This window comes from Zonotrichia leucophrys, chromosome 4 (assembly GCF_028769735.1).
Source record: "Zonotrichia leucophrys gambelii isolate GWCS_2022_RI chromosome 4, RI_Zleu_2.0, whole genome shotgun sequence".
Classification (NCBI taxonomy): domain Eukaryota; kingdom Metazoa; phylum Chordata; class Aves; order Passeriformes; family Passerellidae; genus Zonotrichia; species Zonotrichia leucophrys.
Genome location: NC_088173.1, coordinates 8,986,645 through 9,009,906, shown reverse-complemented (window position 1 = coordinate 9,009,906; position 23,262 = coordinate 8,986,645). Strand labels below are relative to the sequence as shown.

The 23,262-nt window shown below is 35.6% G+C and overlaps 1 protein-coding gene across 8 annotated transcripts in view; it reads left to right on the top strand.

Annotated features, from left to right (window-relative positions):
* CLOCK (clock circadian regulator) overlaps positions 1–23,262 on the top strand; it is a 64,505-nt gene that overhangs the window by 28,459 nt on the left and 12,784 nt on the right. For 7 of the 8 annotated variants that reach the window (XM_064710413.1, XM_064710412.1, XM_064710410.1 and 4 more), the window contains exons 4-18: positions 400–510; positions 2,742–2,832; positions 4,503–4,562; positions 4,966–5,114; positions 9,230–9,321; positions 10,644–10,733; positions 12,030–12,150; positions 13,742–13,855; positions 16,272–16,390; positions 20,119–20,201; positions 20,422–20,528; positions 20,979–21,126; positions 21,333–21,408; positions 22,306–22,447; positions 22,818–22,918. In XM_064710413.1, the coding sequence (XP_064566483.1) occupies positions 2,786–2,832; positions 4,503–4,562; positions 4,966–5,114; positions 9,230–9,321; positions 10,644–10,733; positions 12,030–12,150; positions 13,742–13,855; positions 16,272–16,390; positions 20,119–20,201; positions 20,422–20,528; positions 20,979–21,126; positions 21,333–21,408; positions 22,306–22,447; positions 22,818–22,918 (1,449 nt within the window). In that variant the 5' untranslated portion in view covers positions 400–510; positions 2,742–2,785. Of the gene's footprint in view, positions 1–399; positions 511–2,741; positions 2,833–4,502; positions 4,563–4,965; positions 5,115–9,229; positions 9,322–10,643; positions 10,734–12,029; positions 12,151–13,741; positions 13,856–16,271; positions 16,391–20,118; positions 20,202–20,421; positions 20,529–20,978; positions 21,127–21,332; positions 21,409–22,305; positions 22,448–22,817; positions 22,919–23,262 lie in introns of those variants that run through there. The other variant, XM_064710414.1, reaches the window with a different exon arrangement.

The following is a 23,262-nucleotide window of genomic DNA, read 5'->3' as shown; positions in this document are numbered from 1 at the left end:
TGTAACACAGAAGAGACCCTAATAAGAGCTTCAGTGAAAAGATGTTTAAATAATGGTCTATAAATACACTTTGAAGGTAGTGTAAGTGGATGTGAAGAAGTAGATGATATGAGTGATACCACATTCAAAAGTGAAAAGGACATCAAGGCTAAAGATATAGGCATAAAGTGATAGCTTAAAGCCAAGATAAAACTGTGTCAGAATGTCTTGCTTATCAAGAAGAACTTAAAAGCAATGTCAATTCAGAAAGTAAAATACTTGAGCTATTTTTGATAAGCAGAATATTGCATTTAGAGATTATGCTCATTAAAACAATTGCTTGTCTTTATTAAAAAATTAAGAAGTAGATAATTTTTAAACTCACTGATTTTCAAGTTCTCCATTGTTATTTTTTGACAGTTTGGAATTTATTTTTTGCTGAAGAGGATACCTCTAACTCCACATTGTTCTTCACGGGAGCCAGGTTTCATCCCTAAACCTCATACTTCAACAAGTCCCAAAGTGTAAAAGGTAAAACTGTTCTTATAATTGATAAGGTTTCCATGGCTTTCAGTTATCAACACTGATGGGCTGAGTAGCAGTGTTAAGTAGTGTCTTTTGCTCTCCAGAACATGAATGAATTTGAATCTTAGAAAATAGAAAATAGACATAGTCCTTTATTTACCTAGTGTTTGCTTTCAGCTTGACTGGTTTTGGTGGCATTATCTCTGCAGTCTTATCCTTGGCATGTTTAAGCACTGAGAGTGTTCAGTGTCTTGCAAATTTGGATGCAAAGAGAGAAGGGTCAAGCCTTGCAAGATGAGAAACCAGTGTGCTACAGGTGCATTTCCTGTACTTTTCAGTACTTTAAACTTTTTGTCTGGATACCAGATCTAGGTTGTCGGTTCTGACAGAATCTGTAGATTGTAAGGAATGATTTTGTTGAATTCTGGGAATTGAGCACTCTGTTAAAGTAAAAAATACTGACTTTTAAATTCTGATTCTGCATAGTGAATATGTCAGTTATGTCACAAGTAGAAGTTTTCTGTATTTAGCTGTACAGGTGGTTTTCTTTTGCAGGTTAGGGATAGTGTATAATTTGTCTTACAGAATTTTGTGTTGCTCTTGATCCCTATAATTTTAGGTGCCATTTCTGTATAAAAATCAACACAGAGCTAGAAGTGTAATCAGTGCATAGTTGTATAAGTGCTTGCCATGTAACCTAAATGAAAACAAGTTTATAGCTTTTGTCTTGATTGTAAACTTAGTTCCATGCCAGTCACAATAGTTAGCTTTTACTGCTGAGCAGCCTGTCTCTTGTTGCACGATTTTGTCAAAAATTCAAACAGACACTTCTTCACAATTCACTTTTCTCATGCCATTTATGGCTGGTTTTAAATGCCACAACTCTGTTACTTGGCAAAGTAATTTGGGGAATTTATTTTGTCAGTATGGCCAGTGCAGTTGTTATTTGGAAGAATTGCAGGGAAGAAGTGGTTTGCTGCCAGTGCGTCTTCATAGCACTGGATTTTGGAGGTGAAGGCAAGGCAGAGGTGGTCCATACTAATTGAAGAAGTGGCCATTTGAGCAGAAACACCAGCAGGCCTTGTGATATGCTTTGGAAGACATTCTGCTGCAGCACAGCTCTCCCATTTACTTTCCTGCTGCACTCAAGTTATGAAACGTTGTGGTGAAAAATGCTATTCTTGTGAAGGAAACCCACACAGTATGTGGCTGTTGCAGATGCAGAGATAGTTTGGTTAATCACAAGCTTTCTTCCTCAGTTTGTTCCTCAGGCTTTTGCTGCCGTATTTCTTGTGGTATTGACACTGCAAGTTCCACTGGGTTTGGTACTCTCAGAAACTAATCTTTTTCAGAAAATATTGAGTCACTAAATGAACGATTAAGTTTGTAGCCTGCTAAAAATTCCTGGGGATCAGCAAGTTCAGCTCTTATAAAACATGCTGCAAACAGTTGTTCCCTAATCAGTGCCAATGTTACTGTCCTGCTGCTCCATTTGAGCAGCCTCTGAAAACTGACTTTTCATATGAAAGAAACAGGTTTAATTCTATTGTTTTATGTTTGAATTTGAATTTAGCCTTTTCATAACCTGTATTGTATTCCTTCTCTCACTGTTAATATTTTGTTCACATTCTTAACTAAAAGTCAAATGCACGTCTGGAAAACTAAAAACTTCCTGTCATGAGTAAGTGACTGCTTTAAGATATGGTCAGATTAAATTTCGCACAGTACATAGATCACAGTCTAATCATTATCTTGTTATCTTTTTACATGTCTATGATAACAATGTGCTCAAGAAGAAGTACAGTAAGAATAAATTATAGTTTTAAAGTACTATATCCCAAGTGCTTTCTATTTGCAGTGTTTCTAAGTACAATGTACTGCTAAGTGTATTTAACATCTGTTCAGCTCTCAAACTTATGAGGGTTCTTTAGGAAAAAGTTCAAATAAAAACTAAAAGCTATATCTGAATTCAGAGTCATAAAGAGGTCTGTATTGGTTTAGTGCAGACTTATTTACTGTAGCCTTAATAATGTTCTCTTGAACTCTGTCATGTAAAATGAGGTATTAAGGCTCAGGTTATGCTGGTAATGGAGACTGCTTTAGAGGAGGTAGGAAGGGAGAGCAGAGGGCTGGAAGAGAGGGGAGGATTAGGAGCAAATGAAAATGTTAGTATGCTTTAACAAAGAACACATTTTTTTTCCCTCAGTCACATTTTGATATTTTTTCTTCTCTTTCAGGCAAACGTACAAATGTCTACCACAAGACTAAAGTGTGCTATGTTATGTTTTTTACCATAAGCACCCATAAAATGAGCTCCATTGCAGACAGGTATGTTAATGGATACGGAGAGTTTTGGGAGAATTACTGTTCAGTTCTTTCTTTAATAGTATTTTTTTGTACAGTTAGTACATTTAGATGTTAACTTCTGCAAAAATTAAGAGTGGGGTTTTGGTTATTTTTGACAAAGTTAATTTGGTAGTTGCTAGATGTGTCATTTTGTAGTCACTGGAAATAGTGATTTCAGTTGCCTGAGGTTAATCTTAAAATGCATTACTTGTTTTCAGCCTTGGAACAACATCTGTGCAAGCTGAGCTGATTTTTAACATTTACTTGAACTATTAATTTTTTTAGTACTTCAGTTTTTGATTAAGAAAAGCAAATACATTTAAATGATTAGTGTTGCTGTAGATGATAGTAAAGTGACCTGCTAACCTATTTCAAGGGAAAAGTAATAGCTGAGGTATGTTTTCTGCTTGATTCCTTGAGCTGCACTCTCTTAGCAACTTAGGTGAACATCTGTACTTAATATCCTATATATTACCACTTTTGAGACTTTAAAAATGAAACTTGCATCTAATTTATGTCAAGTTAAACACAATTTAAAAAAAAGAAGAGAAGCAAAAGGTAAAATGTCTATAATGCTTGTTTAATGTATCAGTTCTTCTAGTGAAATTCTGTGGCATCTCACTGAAGCTTCAGCCTTTTAAATGTATGACTTGCTTCTAAAAGCTTGATGTTATGTAGTAGCATACAAAATAGTAACTTCCTGACATCACTGCTTATTATAATGTACAGTAAAATTGCCTGATGGTTTATAAATCAGAGAGATGAGATAAGCATTGTAGAAAAGTTACTTGGATTAAGAGAAGGAAACATTAGGGTAAGAAATTTCAGGGTAGACACACAGAGGTCAGTGTGGACAGCACTAAATAGACTGAAAGCAGGGAGAAGTTAGAGAAATGACATGTGAAAGTCCATTATACAGCAGTTTTGGGAAACAAAATAACAGTTTTGACTTCACTTTCAAAGCAAAAGGAAGTGAAACAAAGGAATTGTATGAAGGATGCTGAGGCATCTTTAAAGGAAAACACATTCTTATTTTGGTTTTTTAACACCTCTTTAGCAGTAGATGGACAGTTGTCAAGCTAAGAAAGTTATGTGATTCTTATTGAGGAAGAAAATACAATGAATAGTTACTGTTTAACATTGATACTACTTGTGTATTTATGAAATTAAATATGTGGATGAAGTATAGCATATTCCTTAGCACTCTTCCACTAATAGTATTTCAGAATTCAAGAAAAATGCATATTCAGTAACTGGAATGGAAATTGCCAGTAAGTAAAAATAAGTCATATATGTCCTCTCCCGTGTTTTGAAAAGGGTAAGGTAATTCAAGTAATCAAAAAGATACAAAACCAAATTTAAGCATTGTTCAATTAAATGTTTGTATAGGGCTGTAAGTTCTTTTGAGAAACAGTTGTGTCAGAAGGTTTTTTTTTTCTTTTTCTTTAGTAAATGCAAGCAGAACATAGAAGACAGCTTCAGGTTACTGATTATGGTCCTTGTGAGACATCACAGTAAAAGAGGTGCTTTCTTGATGTAATGGAGATGATGATAATGAATAGTCAGCTCTTTCTCCTTCCTCCTTCTTTGTTATTGGACTTTAAAGGAGAGTAATTTCTACTCCAACATTTATTCCTTTTTGTTTCTTTCAGAAATGACGGAAGCATTTTTGATGGGCTGGTGGAAGAAGATGACAAAGATAAAGCAAAAAGGTAAGTTTCAAAGTTACTTAAAGCTAAGAAAGGTTCTATACTTTAGGCTTTAACTTATCAGTGTGATTTCTAAACAATAAAATGGTTACTCTTAATAATAAGTGTATTACTCAACAGCATTTCTTCTACTGTGATTTTTCAGGTATATTGTATATTTATAATTGTGGTTCAGTTACTTGTGTTTTGTAAAAGGATATTTTATTCCAAAGGCTTCGCTGCACTGTTCCTTGAGGAGGAAGCCATTCTTCAAAAATATTGTCTGAGATATGTAGTAGGTGTTTTTGTGACAGTTAGCACAGCAGAAATTCTAAAGGGGCTGTTGGCTTCAGGAACCTGGAAGTAGTATACAGCTTATAAGAAAGTCTCACAGTTTTTATAAAACATTTTCATATTTGCTTTTCAGAGTGTCTAGAAACAAGTCCGAAAAGAAACGTCGAGATCAGTTTAATGTGCTTATCAAAGAGTTGGGTTCCATGCTTCCAGGTAATGCTCGGAAGATGGATAAATCCACTGTGCTGCAGAAGAGCATTGACTTTTTACGGAAGCACAAAGGTAACAATAAATGTTATTTATAAATTCTTAATTTTTTAAGTGATAACATTATTACAAAAAATATTAAAAATTTTGCAGCTTCTTTAAGGCATTTGTCAAAAAGTTGTGAAGCACTTCTGGAGAAGGATATTCTTAAGATCATCTGGATAGCAAAGATATAACTGTGTAAAAGCCAGTACTATTTGTTTTGTCCCATAGTTGTCAATGGAATCTGTTTCACAAAGAGAAGATTTATTTTTGAAATAACCTCAAAGTGTTTTGTTCTGGACAGATGTTGGTGCAAGTTGTTAAAAGTTTTGCTTCACAGGAAAACTGCTGATCCCTTTGACTGGAAGTACTTGCTGGAAATACTTACTTGATTATTTAGATAAGCCTGACTTGAACAGTTGATTTGTTGCTCTGGGTTCTACATGAAGCAAGATAAATCACTGACAAGCTAGTCCCAGAGAAGTTAGTGCTCCTTCTTGTCATCTCAAGTGCCTACACACCTTGCTGCTTAAACAAAGGTGATAAGGCAGTAGGGCATTGTGGTTTCCAGCAATGTTTCTGAGTTGGTTGCTTGACAAGAGAAAGTGAAATACTGGGGCAGAGAGCCCAGGAGTGTAGGCATTTTTGCTTTTTTTTTTTTTCCTTTTAGCTGGGAAAAAATACCAGAAAAATCTACAAATACATTAGCTAAATTTTAAAGTTTTAAGATGTATGCATAGATGTATAAGCCACTGAGTGTATGTGTGTGTGTTGTTATTTAAAGGTCGTGTGAAATGTCAGAACGATCAATATCTTGAACATCCTTGCTATGCTTTGTTTCTCTGGGTGTTTGCAACAGCCCATGGTGGGATATACCCAGATATGTTGTACTGAAGTTTATTACAGGTTGTTATTTCTGTAATGAAAAAAATTCTTCCACCAAGTGTATTCTTGTTTGTGGCTGTTAGATATTATATATATAAAAATATCTCTGTTCCTGCTCCTACACTTGTTCTTAATATGGCACCTTGTGGTTCACACTGTCAAAAATAAAATGAAAACTGAAGAAAATGGACTCTTTTGCTAATTAAATAATTTCCTTGGATAATTTCTTGCAATACATACTAACTAGAAAGCAGTAGGGTCAAAAGAAGTACCCATAAGGTTATAAAATAAGTAAAGCTATTAAGTGGATGAATAGTTATGTAATTATCAACAATATATGTGTCAATTTAAGGTATGAGAAATGTTTTTCCATGCCCTAGCATGTCTCTTCCATTAGTGTTATGTTTCCAGTAACACCAAATGTGTACTGAATATTGCTATTAAAATTGTAAACGTAACTCAAATGAAAGAGGAGGGGATATAATTTATATGAGAATTCATAGATTTGGGGGTTTCCTTTCCAATTAAATATTGATTATGCTGTTTTAATTTTCTGAGATACATGTGTCTCATGACAAAAATAAAAGCAGTATGTAGGCCCTTCTTGTGTAAAATTTAGTCGTTTAGGTTATAAGGCTTTGTGAAAATCAGTTCTGTTTCAAAATGAATTTATCTTGCTGATTCCTGCCACAAAACATAGAACAAATGTGTGTCAGCCAACCAGCAGCACCAGTTATATTTTTTTCTTCAAAGTGCTTTCTGAGATTTGATTTTTTAATAAAGGGGCAAAAAGCAGCTCTGGAGATGGTTGCCTTTTAAGGCATGGCACTTCTGTCCTTCACTTGGTGTGACAGAATGCAGCTCTGTGTGACTGCACATATCATATTAAGTTCCCTAAAGCTCTGGCTGCCAGTCCTTACTAGCATTGCTGTGCAGTATTTTACATTAAAATGTTTTTGGACAAAGTGTTGGCAAAGTTCAGAAGAATATTTTATCTTCTGAAGTGCTTGGATATGTTACTATAAAGCTGAATGACCTAGCAATAAATGGATTGTTCAGCACTGAGTAGCTGCTTTATGATTGAAATCCTACTGTGTTCAGCCACCAGGATTTAACTGCATTGCTTCTGGCTCTTTCTGGACTATCTCCACATTATCCAAGCTAGGTACTCTGGCACCAGCTCCACATGAACTAGCTGAATTGGTTGTTGGCCAGTGTGGATTTCTCACTGGGAAAATATAGGAGACCAAACACACTGAAATTGTATCGCTGGGAGCTTCTCTTTGACTAATACTGTCTGTCATCTTTCTTTGAATTTGTAAACAAGAATTTTTTTAAAATTAGTAAATACTGAGGAATTTAACTGCAAGTAGAATAATTGCAGGTAGTAGACTGATACTCCTACAACCCACAGAGAAATGGTACAGATCTTGGCTTGGCTAGCAATTTCTTTAGAGGATTCTCAGTGCTGGTGTAGGCATACTTCAGATAGAGAACTAGAAGACTGAAGTTTAATGTGCAAGTTTGGTTATGCTCTTTTTGTTACCTGGCTCAGGAATTTGGCCCTACTGTCATTTATCTATGAGTGCAACCTTCTGACAGAATTTCTAGGTGTTTCTCTGAAGGTACCAAGTGAAACAGATTCTTTCTGTTGCTTTCTGTTTGCCTCTGTCATACTTGCTCTAATGATGGAAAATATAAAAGAACACCTATACTTGTGGTATTTCAGAATGGTGGGTTAAAGGCATGAACTTCAGCTTTTATTCAACATAAATCCATTCTAGTACAAAAGACAGTTTTTTTAATTCTGATGTAGGATGGTTATAAGGGCCAGAATGAGCCAGTGAATCAGACTTTCCCAGTTTAAAGTGAAGATTATCTGTGTTCTGTGGAATGAATGCACTAAGTTCCTGGAATTTTGCCTCCACTTTGGTGGCAGAGCTTTTCATTTTTGTGTCCTTTGACTTGCCCTTCAGTGTTCAGTATCTTTGTGCTAACTGAAAAGCTACATTTGGAGTTATGCTTAGGTTTTATTTATTCTCCAGCCCACTCTTTCTGCTTTGTGCTGCCATTTCAAAACAGATTGGAAGAGCCTGATTAATTTCTATTTTTTGTGAGATCTGATAATTGGAAAGTCTTATTTGTTGTTTTTTTCACCTCTTCTTGCAGCTTTCCACTTCTGGCCAGTTTCTTGCATGACGTTGCTGTTGTTTGCTGTTCTTTTAGTTAAGTCTAAAGCTCTTTTATAAAGTTTTTCCCCTTTGGTGTGGTAAACAAAATTACAAACTGCTCCAGCCCTTTGCATATTTTAACTCAATTCCAGGTTTTCTGGCTCTTTAAACCATCTTAACTAAAACTCTATCTTATGATCTTTGTGCAGATTTGTCCTTTAAAAATCAAAACCCTTAAAAATTGGTTTGGTTCTTTTGATTTGTCTGAATACTTAATTGCTTGTCCAAGATTGTTCTTAAAACCAGCACTTCTGTGATGCCCTTGTTATTCATCAAAACTGAAGCACTGTGAGGTCTCGCTTCTTGTTGTTCTGGATATTGGTTGATAAGGAAGCATCACTTTCAGAACCCTGGGTCAGGCTTTGCTTAGCAGCTGTTGATTCTCTCACCTATATATGGAAGTTAATCTATAAATTTCTCAACTCCTTCAGGAATCTCTGCTAATCTCTACTTCTATGTCCAGGTTCATCTGTGTGTTTGTAAGAGGCAGGAATTCTAGAGCGGAGTCTGTCATACAGCACTTAACAATCTTGGTTGAAAAACTACTCTTTTTTGAGTCTAACCAGAAAAGAGCAGGAAGAAGAGAAACGACAATGGCAATTTTTTTTGCAAGGGTTAGAATGACAAGGATTTGCCAGGATACTTGAGCATTAGCCATTTAAATTACATAAACAGATTAGGAATTTTGGCTTTCTAAACCTTTGTAAACACCACTCTTAATAAAACATTTTATTATAGTCTCAGAGGAAAGCATTGTATTTTTTCATTATCAAAGTCTGTTACTTCAGTATTACCTTGAAGCCTGGCAGGGCTGCAACACAAACTGGTTGAAGGAAAGAGAAAACAAATTTAATTATGATAGAGGAGAAGACATTTATTTTCTTTTTAAGGAGCACCATCTGCATGTAATGAATGAACAGCAGAGGAGACTGGCGAACTTTCTGCTGTTTCTTAACTATGTATATGTAGTTTAGGGGAAAAAATGGCTTTTGGAAGTGTTAATCCTTACACTGTGTATGTGTTTGATTGTAGAAATTACTGCACAATCAGACGCCAGTGAAATTCGACAGGACTGGAAACCAACATTCCTTAGTAATGAAGAGTTCACACAGTTAATGTTAGAGGTATATTACTTCTGGTTTTCTGGGGGTAGAATAATTCCTCACCATGAGTCATTCCATTATGAAATTTTTCAGTTTGATGACATGCCTTTTATTCTCATACTTGGGTTGTAACTATATGTTTTCATGAAGATAAACCATCAAAATTCCTATGTATTCAGAGTGTCAGAATTTTGTTTCAGAAAAGCAGATTTTCTTTGAACTACATTTTCAATTAAGTAAACAAAGTAACAGAACGAGTCCATAAATGAAGGTGTTTACTGTCCAAGTGGATATTTTAAATTATCAACATAAGGAAGGTACTAGAGAAAGAATTAATAAGCCTAAGTTAAAAATCCTAATTATGAAAAAGGCATAACATATCCATGTAACTTGTGAGCAATAAGTGTTTTAATTTCTTTACTTGCTGTGCTTTCCAAAACTTGTGTGAGAGCATGACTTTGCTGAAGATTACATGATTAGTTGCAAAACTACAGAAAGAAACCTTAAGTATAAGCTATTTTTTCATTAAAAATGAGCATAAGTCATTTATATCTTGTTAGTGAAACAATTTTTAATAATAGTTAAATGAAAAGTATTACAAATTAACAAAAACTTTTTAATTTTCATTCCATAGTTAAACCTTTGCTTGATGCACAGATACAAAAAACGTTCAGGGTTTTGGTATTTTAAAAATTTTTTAAAGAATCCTCTGATTTAAGAGGTTTTTTCTAAGATGTGAGCTTTAAAATTTCCTGTTTAGAAATACAGTTCTGTCATCCTTTTGTTGGTGGTTTTCAACTGAAACGTGTTGTGTTCAGAGGAAAGAAATTTGAGTTCAGTAGAAGATAAGGCAGTCAGAACTGTATCTCCCAAGTTTTCAATAAAATCTCACTGCAAGTTTCTTTCTTTGAGATTGGGAATATTGAGATTTTAAAATACTGAAATTAGTTTATTTTGCTGGCTGTTTTACTTGTTCTTCTCATAGTTTTCCCATATCTTCTTGCTTCTGTCTCTAGCTCATTTTTATGAGCTTTCTGATGTCTAAAATGGTGACGGAATTAAAAATAACAGGCAGGCAGAGTGGGAGTTGGGGAAAACAGTGGCTGTCTATATATGTACTTGCTTCTGAAACCACAGATTATTTAACAACAGAACAGTATGGAAATTGTAATGCTTTTAGTGTAAAAATAAGATTAAGGATTTTTAGTAGGGAAAGATATTCCCATTTCTGTAATAAGCGAAAGTAAAATTCATCTGGATTATTTTCTGTATTGAATATAGCTTAATATTTTAAGTATGCTCTGTTTCTTTTTTATTTAACTGCCCATTATGTTTAATTTCAGGCTCTTGATGGTTTTTTTTTAGCAATTATGACAGATGGAAATATAATATATGTGTCTGAAAGTATAACTCCCTTACTTGAACATTTGCCAGTAAGTAACAAATTGCTTTCAGTAACATATCAGTTTGTCTGTGGTTGATTGATGTTCTGATATGAGTACTAATTAATTGTAGGCCTTTTTGGCTTTGTAGGATAGATGTATGCTTTGTTTGAATGTTTCTGTTTTTTCTTCAGCACAACTGCTTCCTACTGGACTATCTTCTATATTAAACATTTCCTTTGGAAATGCAGAATGCAGTCAGCACTGTGTTAGAGATGATTATGAAGTGCCTAGCATCAGTTTCAGTGTAACTGAAGTAACACAGTTGATTGCAGGAGGCCCTTTAGAGTTCACAGCCTTTACATGAGTCAGAAGAGTATTATGAAAGATCTAAAGAATTGAAATTTTTTTAAATTGCTTTTTTACTTCTTTCTTGACAAAGCACTCTGGTAAATACATTGGTGCTGGTTCTACTTTTTAAGTTCAGTATATACTTTTGGGTTTATCATATTCACTTATCTTTAATCTGGGTGACATTGCTCACTGGTACATGTAACATTCTAGTTTTTAAAATTACCTTTGAATAATGTTACTCTGAAGTGAGGCAAATTAATTGCTGTGAGCAATTGATGAGTTAAATTGAGTGCTTTTCTAGAAGTGAAGGACAAATTCTCTTTAAAGGCAAGTTGTCTGACTGTGGTAAGAGACAAAATACATTCTCTTAAGGTATGCATGATAGCCTGAGAATTTTTAAAAACATGCAGGTAATTGTTATTTTTATTTTTTCTTTTAGTAGAATTTGCCAGGTTCTCAGAGACACGTTTGTTTCTGGTTTTTAGGTGTGATTTATGAATTCTAAACATACATTTTATGATTCCTCTTTTTTGAATATTTATCCAAATGCATTTATGCATATAATAGTTGCTCAGTTTTGCTGCATCCATCTCTGCTGCTCTCAGTTTTGTGTCCATAGCTGTGGAACTGTTTATAAAATATGGTAACTGGCAACTCAACCTCACCCAGCAGCTCATTCATCACCCCTCAATGGGATGGGGGAGGCAATTGGAAGGGTAAAAGTGAGAAAACTAATGGGCTGAGGTAAAGACAGTTTAATAGGTAAAGAAAAAGCCGTGCCTGCAAGCAAATCAAAGCAAGGAATTAATTTACCACTCCCCATGGGGCAGGTGTATCAGAGTGAGGTTTTTTTTCTTGGAAAGTACTAATATGTATTCCAGCCAGTGGCTTTGTTGAGTCACTAATGAACTGTGGCATTGTTTTGTATTAAAATAGTAGGCTTTGTGACATTGTACATCTTGAATTAATGCTTACTAAATCTTTTTCTTTCAGTCTGATCTTGTGGATCAGAGTGTATTTAATTTTATCCCAGAGGGGGAGCATTCAGAAATTTATAAAATATTGTCTTCTCACCTGCTGGAAAGTGATTCCTTGACACCGGAATACTTAAAATGTAAGTAGTTATTTTCGGCTAACCCCTGCAGGCAGCTCAGCCCCACACAGCCACTCACTCACTCACTCCTCTCAGTTGGATGGGCAAAGAATCAGAAGAGTAAAAGTGAGCAAACTTGTGGGTTGTGATAAAGGCAGATCAACAGGTGAAGTCAAAAGCTCTCTGCACAAGCAAAGCAAAATCAGGAATTAGTTTGCTCCATCTGGTCAGTAGGCAGTTGTTCAGCTATCTCTAGAAAAGCAGGGCTATGTCATGTACGATGATTACTTGGGAAGACAAATGCCATAAACCCAGATGTTCTCCCCCTTCCTCCTTTCCCCAGCTTTTATTGCTGAGCACAGTGCCCTGCACTGTGGAGTATCCCTTAGTTCAGCTCTCCCTGCTGTGTCCCCTCCCAGCTGCTGGTGCACCCCCAGCCTCCCCACCAGTGCATCAGAGTCAGATAAAGAGAAGGCCTTTGCACTGTGGAAGGGCTCCTGAGCAGTGATGGACACATCCCTGTCTTAGCAGCACTGTTCTGGTCAAAATCCAAAACAGGGCACCATGTGAGCTGCTGTGGAGAAGCTTAACCCTATCCCAGATAAAACCACTACAGTGTTAAAACTATCTACTTGGAATTATACAGGATCCGTTTTTCCAGTGTTACTTAAGCAGGCACATATACACAGGGCTGTTCTTCAGCCCTGAAGAACAAAAGTGTTACTATGTGTCACCCCTGCTCTAGAGTAGAATTTTCAGTTATGTTGCCTTTCAGTCTGTAAATTTCCTGTGTGACAGAAATGTTCATATTGTTTATAGAGCTTCTATTTAGACAGTTTTAGCAGTTGGCAAGTATAAATACATGGCAGGCTAATGGAGTTTGGGAGCATGTGCTTTAGTGAACTTAAGTTCAGGGCATTTTCTTTAATTCGGCTCTGATTCTCAGAGGTTTTCATGTCACTAATATTCAAGCCCTTTGTGCACAAAATCTAATGGAGTTCTTCAGGTTAGTTACTCTTGTGCTGGTTAAAAGCAGCCAATGTTGATGCCTTATGATTTTACCCTTTATATTTTTCAAATCCTGTATAGCACTAGTGCATAACTCTAACCTCCATATAAAGTATTAGTTAACTATTGGTCAGACAAAACAATCCCTCTAGGCCTGAGATTCAAGAACACCCTACAGCCCTAGGCCCCAAAAATTGTAAAGAAAAGTGAACTGAGGGGGGGGGAGCAAACTGAGGGTATATGACTTCATTACCTGAAGCTGAAATTGAAGGATTAACCCCCAATATGTAAATGGACCAAATGTATATCTATATCTGTCTGAAAACCTCATGACCATTGTTCATCTTGGGTGTATCCTCTGGAAGGCTTCTGACTGCCCATGCTGTACCTGTGTGAAGGCCTTTAATAAATACCCACGTTATTTTCTTGTTCTTGTCTAGCCTGTCCTAGGTAGCCACTCCAAGGCATCACTGTAGCTAGCTGTACTCACTACACTTACAGTACCTCTGTTGTATTCAGTTTAATTATTCTTGCATTTCATTTCATGTTGCATGTGTGCTTCATCAAGCATATAGCCTATTACTTTGTTTATTTTTTTTTCCAGCAAAAAATCAGCTAGAATTCTGTTGCCATATGCTGCGAGGAACAATAGATCCAAAAGAGCAACCTACATATGAATATGTAAAATTTATAGGAAATTTCAAGTGTTTGAATCATGGTAAGTAATTTCAGCAGTGTTGGAATGGAATACGTAGGCAGCTCCACAGCTAAACTGACTTGGGACCATGGTGCAAAACGTAGGTGAACTAAAATCAGACTTTCAAAAGAAGATCTTGAAGCAGTTTTGTTAATTCTATATTGGTGTAATGGAAAGGAAGGAAAACTGCCTATCACATATTACAGGTCTGTGTATTTGAATGCAAAATGTAGTAATTGTGCTTAATGCTTTAAATTAAAGAAAACTAGTATTCTGTAAAGTATTGTTCAAAAGAATGTAAGAGAAATTTAAGCAAATGCTTTAGCATAAAGAATCTGAGTTTAGTTCAGTGTAAGCCATATTTAAGCAGGTGACTGACTTAAAGATTAGTGGTACAGACTACCTGCAGTTCTCATTACACAGGCAACTGAGAAGGAACATGTAGGTTTTCCCCCCATTTCAGTTCTGTGCTTCACTTGACAGGAATTACCCCTCAGGTGAGTGGGTGGGCCCTACAGTTTTCCACATTGAGTTCCTAGTCCCTTCCACTGAAATTATTTTTATTAGCGATGTATAATATTCTTTCTCTGTACTGCATCTCTAATCTGTTTGGCCAGGTTGTGCTGACTATTTACTTGAGAAGCTTGTTTATTTGTCCAGGTGGGTTCTGCAGTGTGGTCAGTAGTAGATTCTTAGAAAGCTCACCCAAAAATATTATGAAAACCAGTATGTTGTGAATAAATCTGTGGGGGTTTTTATCTGATACCAGTGTTTCACAAAATGAGAAGAGGTTGGGTGCAAATGCAGTTATGTAATATTATAGGAGACACAAGAAACAGTCCTGAAAAGGCCAAATATCATGTTAGTCCTGGAATGAGGAGCTGGGAAACTGCAGACCTATTGGTTGCAATTCAATATTTGGAAATACTCTGGAAAAAATAATTAAACATATATGAATTTCAGGAAGCTAGCAGGGAATTGAATGGGAATCACTGTGGATTTTTTAGGTAGAAATAGCATCAAATCAGTTCAGCTTCCTCTACCAAAGAGGTGTAGGATATCCGCTGTGTGGATAAGAAGATAAAGCACAAACAATGATGGACTTTTAAAATACATTTTTGTTATCATATTCTCTTCTCACAATATGTTAGGGAAGCACTTGTTAATTGAAATTGCTGGAGGGTAGCTGCAGGAACTGATTGAAAAGGTTAACCAGTGTTCACCATCAAAGTGCAATTTTAATTGACAACTTCTGGATTTGATCAGTATTTTCATTAATGTTATGAACAATGGAACACAGTTTGCAGTTATGAAATAATCCACCAAAACCAACAGAAGAGTTCATCCCCAAATTTAGAAAAGAAATTAATTTGGGCTAAAAACCCAGAAAAATTGACTAAGAAATAATGCAAGTTACTACATTTAGGAATATCAAACTATATGAACAGGGATAGTTGCAACCAGTTACATAGCAGTCCTTTAGGAAAAGGAGTTATTGTGGGATGTAAACTGAAGAAGTCACCTTGACCAGCCACCAAGCTGAGAAAATGAAAAAGCCTTTCTAATATATAGTCTAAATCACATGAAATAATCCCACTGTGCACTTAGCACAAGGCAAGATAAACTCTGAAGAACAAAGGACAAAGGCTAACAAAAAAATAAAAGAAACTGCCTGTTTTCTTTCTGACGGAAAGAGCAAGGAGCTGTAAGATGAAATTGCGTGAAGGAAGTTCAGTAGGAGTTCTAATCTAGAGCTGAATTAAAACCACTGGGGCTTTGGAAAGCCTTCAAAGTGATTTGAAATCACCATCTCTAGACCTTAGTAAATATAAACTAAATTGATAACTGCTGGAAATGAAAGATAAGGTTACTCTGTTTTGAGGTCTTGCCCATCATTTGCCTCCTTTTGATTCCATCTCGATGATTCAATAAGTGGAATTTGTTCCCAGTTCAGTATCCTGATTCTTTCACTTCCATAATTGTGCCTTTGATTCTTCTGTTACTCGGTATGTCGTCAGCATGTGTTGCTTAAATGTGATGGAAGGTCTAGAAAAAAAATACCTCAGAGTTCAAAAGAAAATAATAGTCAAAATATGAAGATATTTTTCAAGAAACTGTGCTCCAGTTAGCAAGGATTAGAACCGTTACTAGTTCCTTAAAAATGCTCTGTCAGCAATAATATCATATTAGTGCTAGTTCTGGTTCTTTGGGAAAGTTACTTGATGGTCATGTTCCCATTACTACTATGTAACTACTCCTACTACTGTGGTACTATTCCTGTGCATGCAAGTCTAGATATGGAGCGTTTTTCTTAAAGCCTGTTAAGTTACAAGCAAACCACAGATAAATACTGGGCCACTTATCTTCTGATATTATTGCCATATTCCTCCATACTTATATTGCCATGTGTGTTGTCATCTCCTCTGTCTGCCCGCAGTTCCCAACTCAGCGCACAATGGTTTTGAAGGAACTATTCAGAGATCACACCGGCCTTCATATGAAGAGAAAGTTTGCTTTGTAGCCACAGTTAGATTAGCTACACCTCAATTTATCAAGGTATGTACAAATAAAATCACTTTCATATCATTCTTAAATAGACTCTGAATGGGAACACTTCAGAGAGAATGCACATAACATTTGAAATACTAATGAAAACCGTAAGGAATCCTGTTACATGAAACTGAAAGTTTCTGTTTCTTACTTCACATAAACTAAGTTTTATGCAAAGTATCAAACAAAGTTGTGGTGAACACTAATTTTAAATAGTAACGTAAAAGAGAAATATGCATGAAATAAATTTCCAAGTCCACAGGAATATAATTTAGCAAGATGAACTTAAACAATATGAAAGATTACATTGAGATTCCACTTTCACTGGAGAAATTATTGATTTTAGTTGAAACTTGGATGTGAATTTTTTGTTGCTGGTGGTTTTTCTGCAGTTTGACACAAGTAAATCTCGGAGAGCTTAATGAAAGCTTACATTACTTGTCAGTAATGAAGAGTTAGATTTGGGGTAATAGAAATCTTTTGTTTCAGTGCAGTTTTTCAGAAACTCAGTAGTTTTTTGCTACCATTTTGCTTAGCTGCTGATGTACAGTGTGAAGTTGCCTTTTCAAGTTTAGAATTGAATGCATATGATACTGGTAGTTCAATAAGTATAATACTGTTTCTCTACAGAACCAGTCAAAATAAATACTCAGGATACAGTACAGTATAGTCTGTGATTGTGATTCCAATTATATGTTTCATACAAATGCATGAATCAAGGTTCAGGGTAGTTTGCTATGTGACATTTGTTTTTGCAATTCAGCTGTAAAGTAATGCCATGAAATGTATGCAGCCTGATGTTAAACTACTGTAGTAGTCTGTAGTACAAGAACTCTTAATGTTTAAACATTCTGCCTCTTAAGTTTAAAACACTGATGTCTTGAGCTTAAGACTGTTGGTGGTAGCTTCTGAATACATGGTTTATATACTTTGCACTTCAAAAGCATAGTAGGGAGCCTGTGGAGAAATCATTTAAACCTCTTCAGTTCTGTCAGGCTGAATAGGAATTTTGTCTCTCCAGACACTATGCCAGAGAAAGTTTATTCTTTCTGAAGCTATAGAAATCTGTCATGTGACACTTTTCTTCCCATGCAGGTCTAAAAAATATTCTTCCTGTTATGCCTACAGTTGGTAGATACGTTATATGTGGGATTTTTGCTTCATTAAATAATTGTGGAAAAAAAGACAAACCTGACATTTGCAATTGCTTTTGTCTTTTAAAGTATGACAGTTCATAGTAAAACTTTTATGTTTCCTACTTCTGGAAGCTGAGGCACATCCATTTATGATCTTCAAGTGACTCAGTCTCCTGCAGGCTAAAGCCTTACAGATTATTCTGTGGCCAAAGTTTCATTCCTGTACTTGAACTTCTGAGCCCTTAGTGCCCAAGGAAGCTTCAATATTATAAAATTTTTAAGATCCTCCTGAGACTTTCAACTGATGCTGTTTATTTGGGAAATCTTTTGAAGAAGATTTTCATTAAATAGGAAGACTCAGATTAAAGAAGAAGACTTACATTAAAGACTTGATACCTTCTGTTATTATTGAGGCTAGCATTGACTAGACTTTAGCAAGTAAGTGTATGTCAGGAATTTTATGATCCCAGTAACTTCACTAACAAATGTGTGATGCAGCCAGTAAGGAGATGTGTGTTTCAATACTTGCCTTATTTAAGGTAGAACATTTCTGCTCATCTGTCACTTTCTTTATTTCAGTTGGCATATGGTTCCAGATTTTTTTTTCTCAAATATGATTTCTCAGGATATGCAATGCTTTTTGCACCTTTAAAGTTCACATTTTTATTTTATGCATATGACTCTACCACTTCTGCGACAAAACATCTCACAAATTTTGCTCCCTAGTGAAGGCATTTGGTTGTACACATTCTTTAAAACATTTGCATTTTGGCTAGTTGATGATTGCCTCCTATCAAGAAGGCAGGGTTAATCCAGCCAAAAAGATTTAACCAGAATACTTTTTGTTACAAATGAAAGTCCTTTCTTTTCTAGATGCCTTGTTGACAACTTCAACAAGACGCCTTGTTGAACAAGCTGGCTTCTGCCCAGGGGTATTTTACAGTGCAAATCTGCAAATTTTACAGTGCAAATCTGCAAATTATTAATATAAATGCATTGAGTAATTGGATACTAACCTGCTGCCATTTCCTCCCTAACCATTATGTTTTTATTGTGGTTTTACTGCCTGCACTTCAGTGATTTTTACTTTTGTTTTGACCTGTGCCAAAATATTTAGATCAAAATAAGCTACAAATCAAAAGTATATCTCAAGGATATACTCTTGCTCTGTCATTTCTCTTACTTTGCTGTAAATGCTGTAATTTTAGAAAAGTAGATGAGCTTTTGGTTCTTGGGGTAGTTTCAGGTTTGAAGCTTAAATCTTGCTGACTGGAGTTTACATCAACAGTCATAAATTTGTGCCCAGAGTTGTTAAGTTCAGTGCCTCCATCTAATTCATCCATCGTTCCATCACTTTCTAAGTCATTGTCTTTAGATTTTACATTGATGAATGTGAGGGAAAAGCATTGCCTAGGTATGGTCACTTTTTCCTTTTATAGGAAGATAACTTAGATCTATTTAAAAAACTTCAAAGTATGCAATTAAACTCCTTGGATTATAACCTGAAAGAATGAAAACAAAGGTGGTCCCTCTGTTGGTCTTCTGCTGTATTTTTCTGCAGGACTACTTTAGTTACAGATGTTTTCAGGGCAGCAGTGTGCTCATCTGTCCACACTTGTTATGAGTATTATGTCAGTGTAGCAGCAGCTTCCACATTGCAGTTTAGGAAACTTTTTTACCTGATCATCGATAGATTCCAGTGTGCTCCTGGCACTGGAAATACCATTGCAAGCTCCTGCAAATGTCAAATGTGTGCAGGTGTCCAAAAAAGAAACATTTACTTATCTCTTAATTTTAATGTAATTCTTTGAGGGGTGTATTTGTGTGCATGTATTCCACTGTCCAGCTTCCTTCTCATAAGGCAGTACTAGAGGAGTTTGCAAAGGAATTGGCTGGCTTGGGGTGCGTGGGATTGTGACTGTCTCTGCATGAGGCACAATTCTCAGTGGGGCATAGTCTCCTTTCTTGAAGGGGACAGTAGATGTTGACAGTAGAAGTCAACTGAAGTTGTCTGAATACATTTGAGTGGAATACATTTAGAATTATGTGCAGAATACCTTACTTTTCATGAGTTCTAAACATAAGAATAGTGTGTTATTTGTAGTACATGTCTGTGCACTCAAAGAGATTTAGGGTACTTTGTGTTCACTAAAGGGAAGAATCATATTCCTAAACTCCGAGTAATGAGACCATTTTACTAATGTTGGGTTCTACCCATTAAAAACACAGACTATAATCAGACTGGTGGGAATGTTTCATCTCTTCTTTTGAGTGTTACAATTTAAAAACATAACTGCAGGAACTATGGATTTCTTCTTGTACTACTGTGTTTGTAGATATTGCATTTGAGTTCAATCTCATTACATGGTTAGTCCATTTAAATCAACCAAGCATCAGCTTGGCATGGTTGAGATTAGATTCAGATTAGATTCTGCCTTAGTACTGTGCATCTAAACAGGCAAAACAAGGAAGCTGTCTAAAAATAACATTATAACTATTGCGGAATTATCTACTAACTTTAGGTATGTCTGAATTCTGAAACAGCTTAGGTACTAGAATAGAGCAGTTTTAAGAGATTTTTATTTTTTTCCTTTTCAGGAAATGTGCACTGTTGAAGAACCCAACGAAGAGTTCACATCTAGACACAGCTTAGAATGGAAGTTCCTATTCTTGGATCACAGGTGCAGTTCCTTCTGTGTAGTAGCAGTAGCAGCTGAATCACAGTGGTGGCTGTAGTATTTGGAGTTCACTAATCTGCGTTAACTGCTCATAGCTTGTGTTGGGTTTAATTTTTAAATTGTCTTTGAAGTCTATACTGTAAACAAGAAAGCTTATATAATTAATTCTGATTTGTTAGAGATGTGCGTGAAAATAACATTGATTTTTCTTTTTATTAATTAGGGCACCTCCAATAATAGGTTATCTTCCATTTGAAGTTTTGGGAACATCAGGCTATGATTATTATCATGTGGATGATCTAGATAATCTGGCAAAATGTCATGAACATTGTGAGTACAACCAAGTCACTAAAAGGAGCAAAGTTGTTAAATTGATCACCTGTTCTGGTGAAATTTTGTGATATTTTGAATGAAGTGTCTTTACTCCCATTCGTTTGACATTATTATACTGCTGTTCCATATCTTCTTTTCTTTTGATTCAGAACTACAAAACAGATTTAACTTTATTTTACAATTGTGTGGTTTCATTGTGGTAAATTGGAGTGCACAGTGCTAGGACTAAAACTTCTCCAGTTCTTCCAGTCGCATTTAAAAGGCTTTATAATGCTGAATAAGTGCAAAAGCTGGTGGAAAATTTTTGATCTTGTTCTTGATCATTGTCTTAATCCTGGATTTAGACATGGGTTTGGGCTATATGAACTTGGGGAATAATGTTCTTTTAATGTAATTGGAGTATTTACAACCTGGCAAGACAGTAAACTTTATTCTTCATCTTTATAGTAATGCAATATGGGAAAGGGAAGTCATGTTACTACAGATTCCTTACAAAGGGACAGCAATGGATTTGGCTGCAAACTCACTACTATATCACGTATCACCAGTGGAATTCCAGGCCAGAGTTTATTGTCTGTACGCACACTGTTGTAAGGTAGGTTATTTCTTAAAGTAATCCTAGTGGTATGGGAGCTATCTTGATGGTGTTTTGGAGGTAGAGAAGTTATAGCAGTGTGAAGAATCACTGGAGAACTTCTTGAGATACTTTGTAAGCAAGATGGGTTAGAGGAGTTTGGTCTTTGAGGTGCATTTTTTAAATCATCTCATGATATAGCGGTTATCTTTGATTTGTTCTTCTAGTTATGCAGAAGTTAGAGCAGAAAGACGACGAGAGCTTGGTATTGAGGAATCTCTCCCAGAGATAACAGCAGATAAAGTGAGTATTTTATATAATCTTATTTTACATCTTCACATACTAAAAATAGTATGCAAGCAAATATATAGCAGCAAATAGTGTTTTGTCCCCCAAAAAAGTAATTATTTGTTCTCTAAATAATGTGACTATTGAAAATTATCAAGGCAATCTAGAAAAATTGTTTAACTCTGCCTGTAACACCCTTATATTTTCAGGAATTAATGTAATTATATGTAAATTTTAAAAAAAGCATGTAATTATAACAGGTATAACACCCATAAGTTTTTATTAAGATCTGATTTCTGCAGTGTTAGATTTCTAAATAAATGGTCTCCCTTACTGGATGTACCCATAATCTGAAAACCAAGATCAACACACCAAGAAGGAATTCACAATAGGAAAGTAGAAGCTCTTTAATTGTGTGACTCTGTCTTAACTTCTTGAAAGTATACAAAATTTGTCTTGAATTAATGTCCTTGGGAGCTCAATGAGTCTTATCAGCTTGTGGAGATGATCTGACATGTTTTACTCTGACAGTTCAGAAATGTTTTCCTTTGGCAGTTTCACAATTTAATCTGTCAGTGCTCCTAATGGAATAAACTCATCCTTTCTCAGAAGAATAAGCAGTTCACTCATTACACTGTTGTTCAGAGTGAAATGAGTGGCTACAGAAGGAGCTCAGCTCAGTAGTCAGTTTGTGGCCTAAGTCTGCATGCATTTTGGTTTCTGGGCTTATATAGCTTTGGCTTCCAGAGATAAAAGCCTCAAATGGAAACAGAGCTTACAGCCATCAAACTTCTGCATGGTCTCCTGTGTAAGGAGGTCGATTAGAAACAAAAAGGTCTGAGATATTTTCTAACAGAAATATATATTGTGCTGGATTAGATAAATATTTGTTTTTTATGTGTGTCTCTTCAGAGTCAGGACTCTGGGTCTGACAATCACATAAACACAGTGAGTCTCAAAGAAGCACTGGAAAGGTTTGATACCAGCCCCACACCTTCTGCTTCCTCCAGGAGTTCAAGAAAATCTTCACATACTGCAGTATCGGATCATTCATGTAAGCACCAACTATTGAAAACAAAATTGTTTTCCTAATGAGGGCTTTCTCTACTTAATTTTATTAAATGCATAACTGGCAGTTAATAATTATTTTATGAGGTGTGTGCAGGTGAAAATTCCCTTTGTGATGGTTCAGAGATCTGCAGACTACTCTGAAAAAGACTTTTTACTTCTAGAGTACTATATCAGACACTAGTACACCCTATTTCAATCCATCAGACTGGTGGATAGTCAGGGAAAAAAAAAAAGAGTCCAAGCCTTTACAGTTTTTTTATTCATTAAAAGCTTCCTGTAATTAGATTATTGCATTACAGAATTGAGATAGCAATTAAGATGTTTCTTTCTGTTCTATCTCTCAACATTGTCAGCAACACCAACTAAAATGACAGTGGACACTAGCACTCCTCCAAGGCAAGGCTTATCTGGTCATGAAAAGACTGCACAAAGAAGATCATCTCTGAGCAGTCAGGTAACTTCAGAGAAGAATGTTGTACTTTACAGTGGAGTTCACCTTTAAAAGCTATTATTAAATCCATATAAGCTTTGTTGTATTTCTTCTAAAAGCATAGTTTAAACTTCAAGAGTTTTTCTTAGAATAAATGTCTTAGAATTGCATCATCAGTATTGGTGTAGTAGATTTTAAAGGGATACAATAATTAGGCATATATGTATTTAGGTTTTGTTGTTAGGATTTGAAAGAATGTGAAGAAATCTCTGCTTTCATTCACACGGAACTTCTTTTTGTGATTCCGGATTTTTAATACACACACAGATATATATGTGTAAAATTGCCAATGTAAATGCTATGTGTGT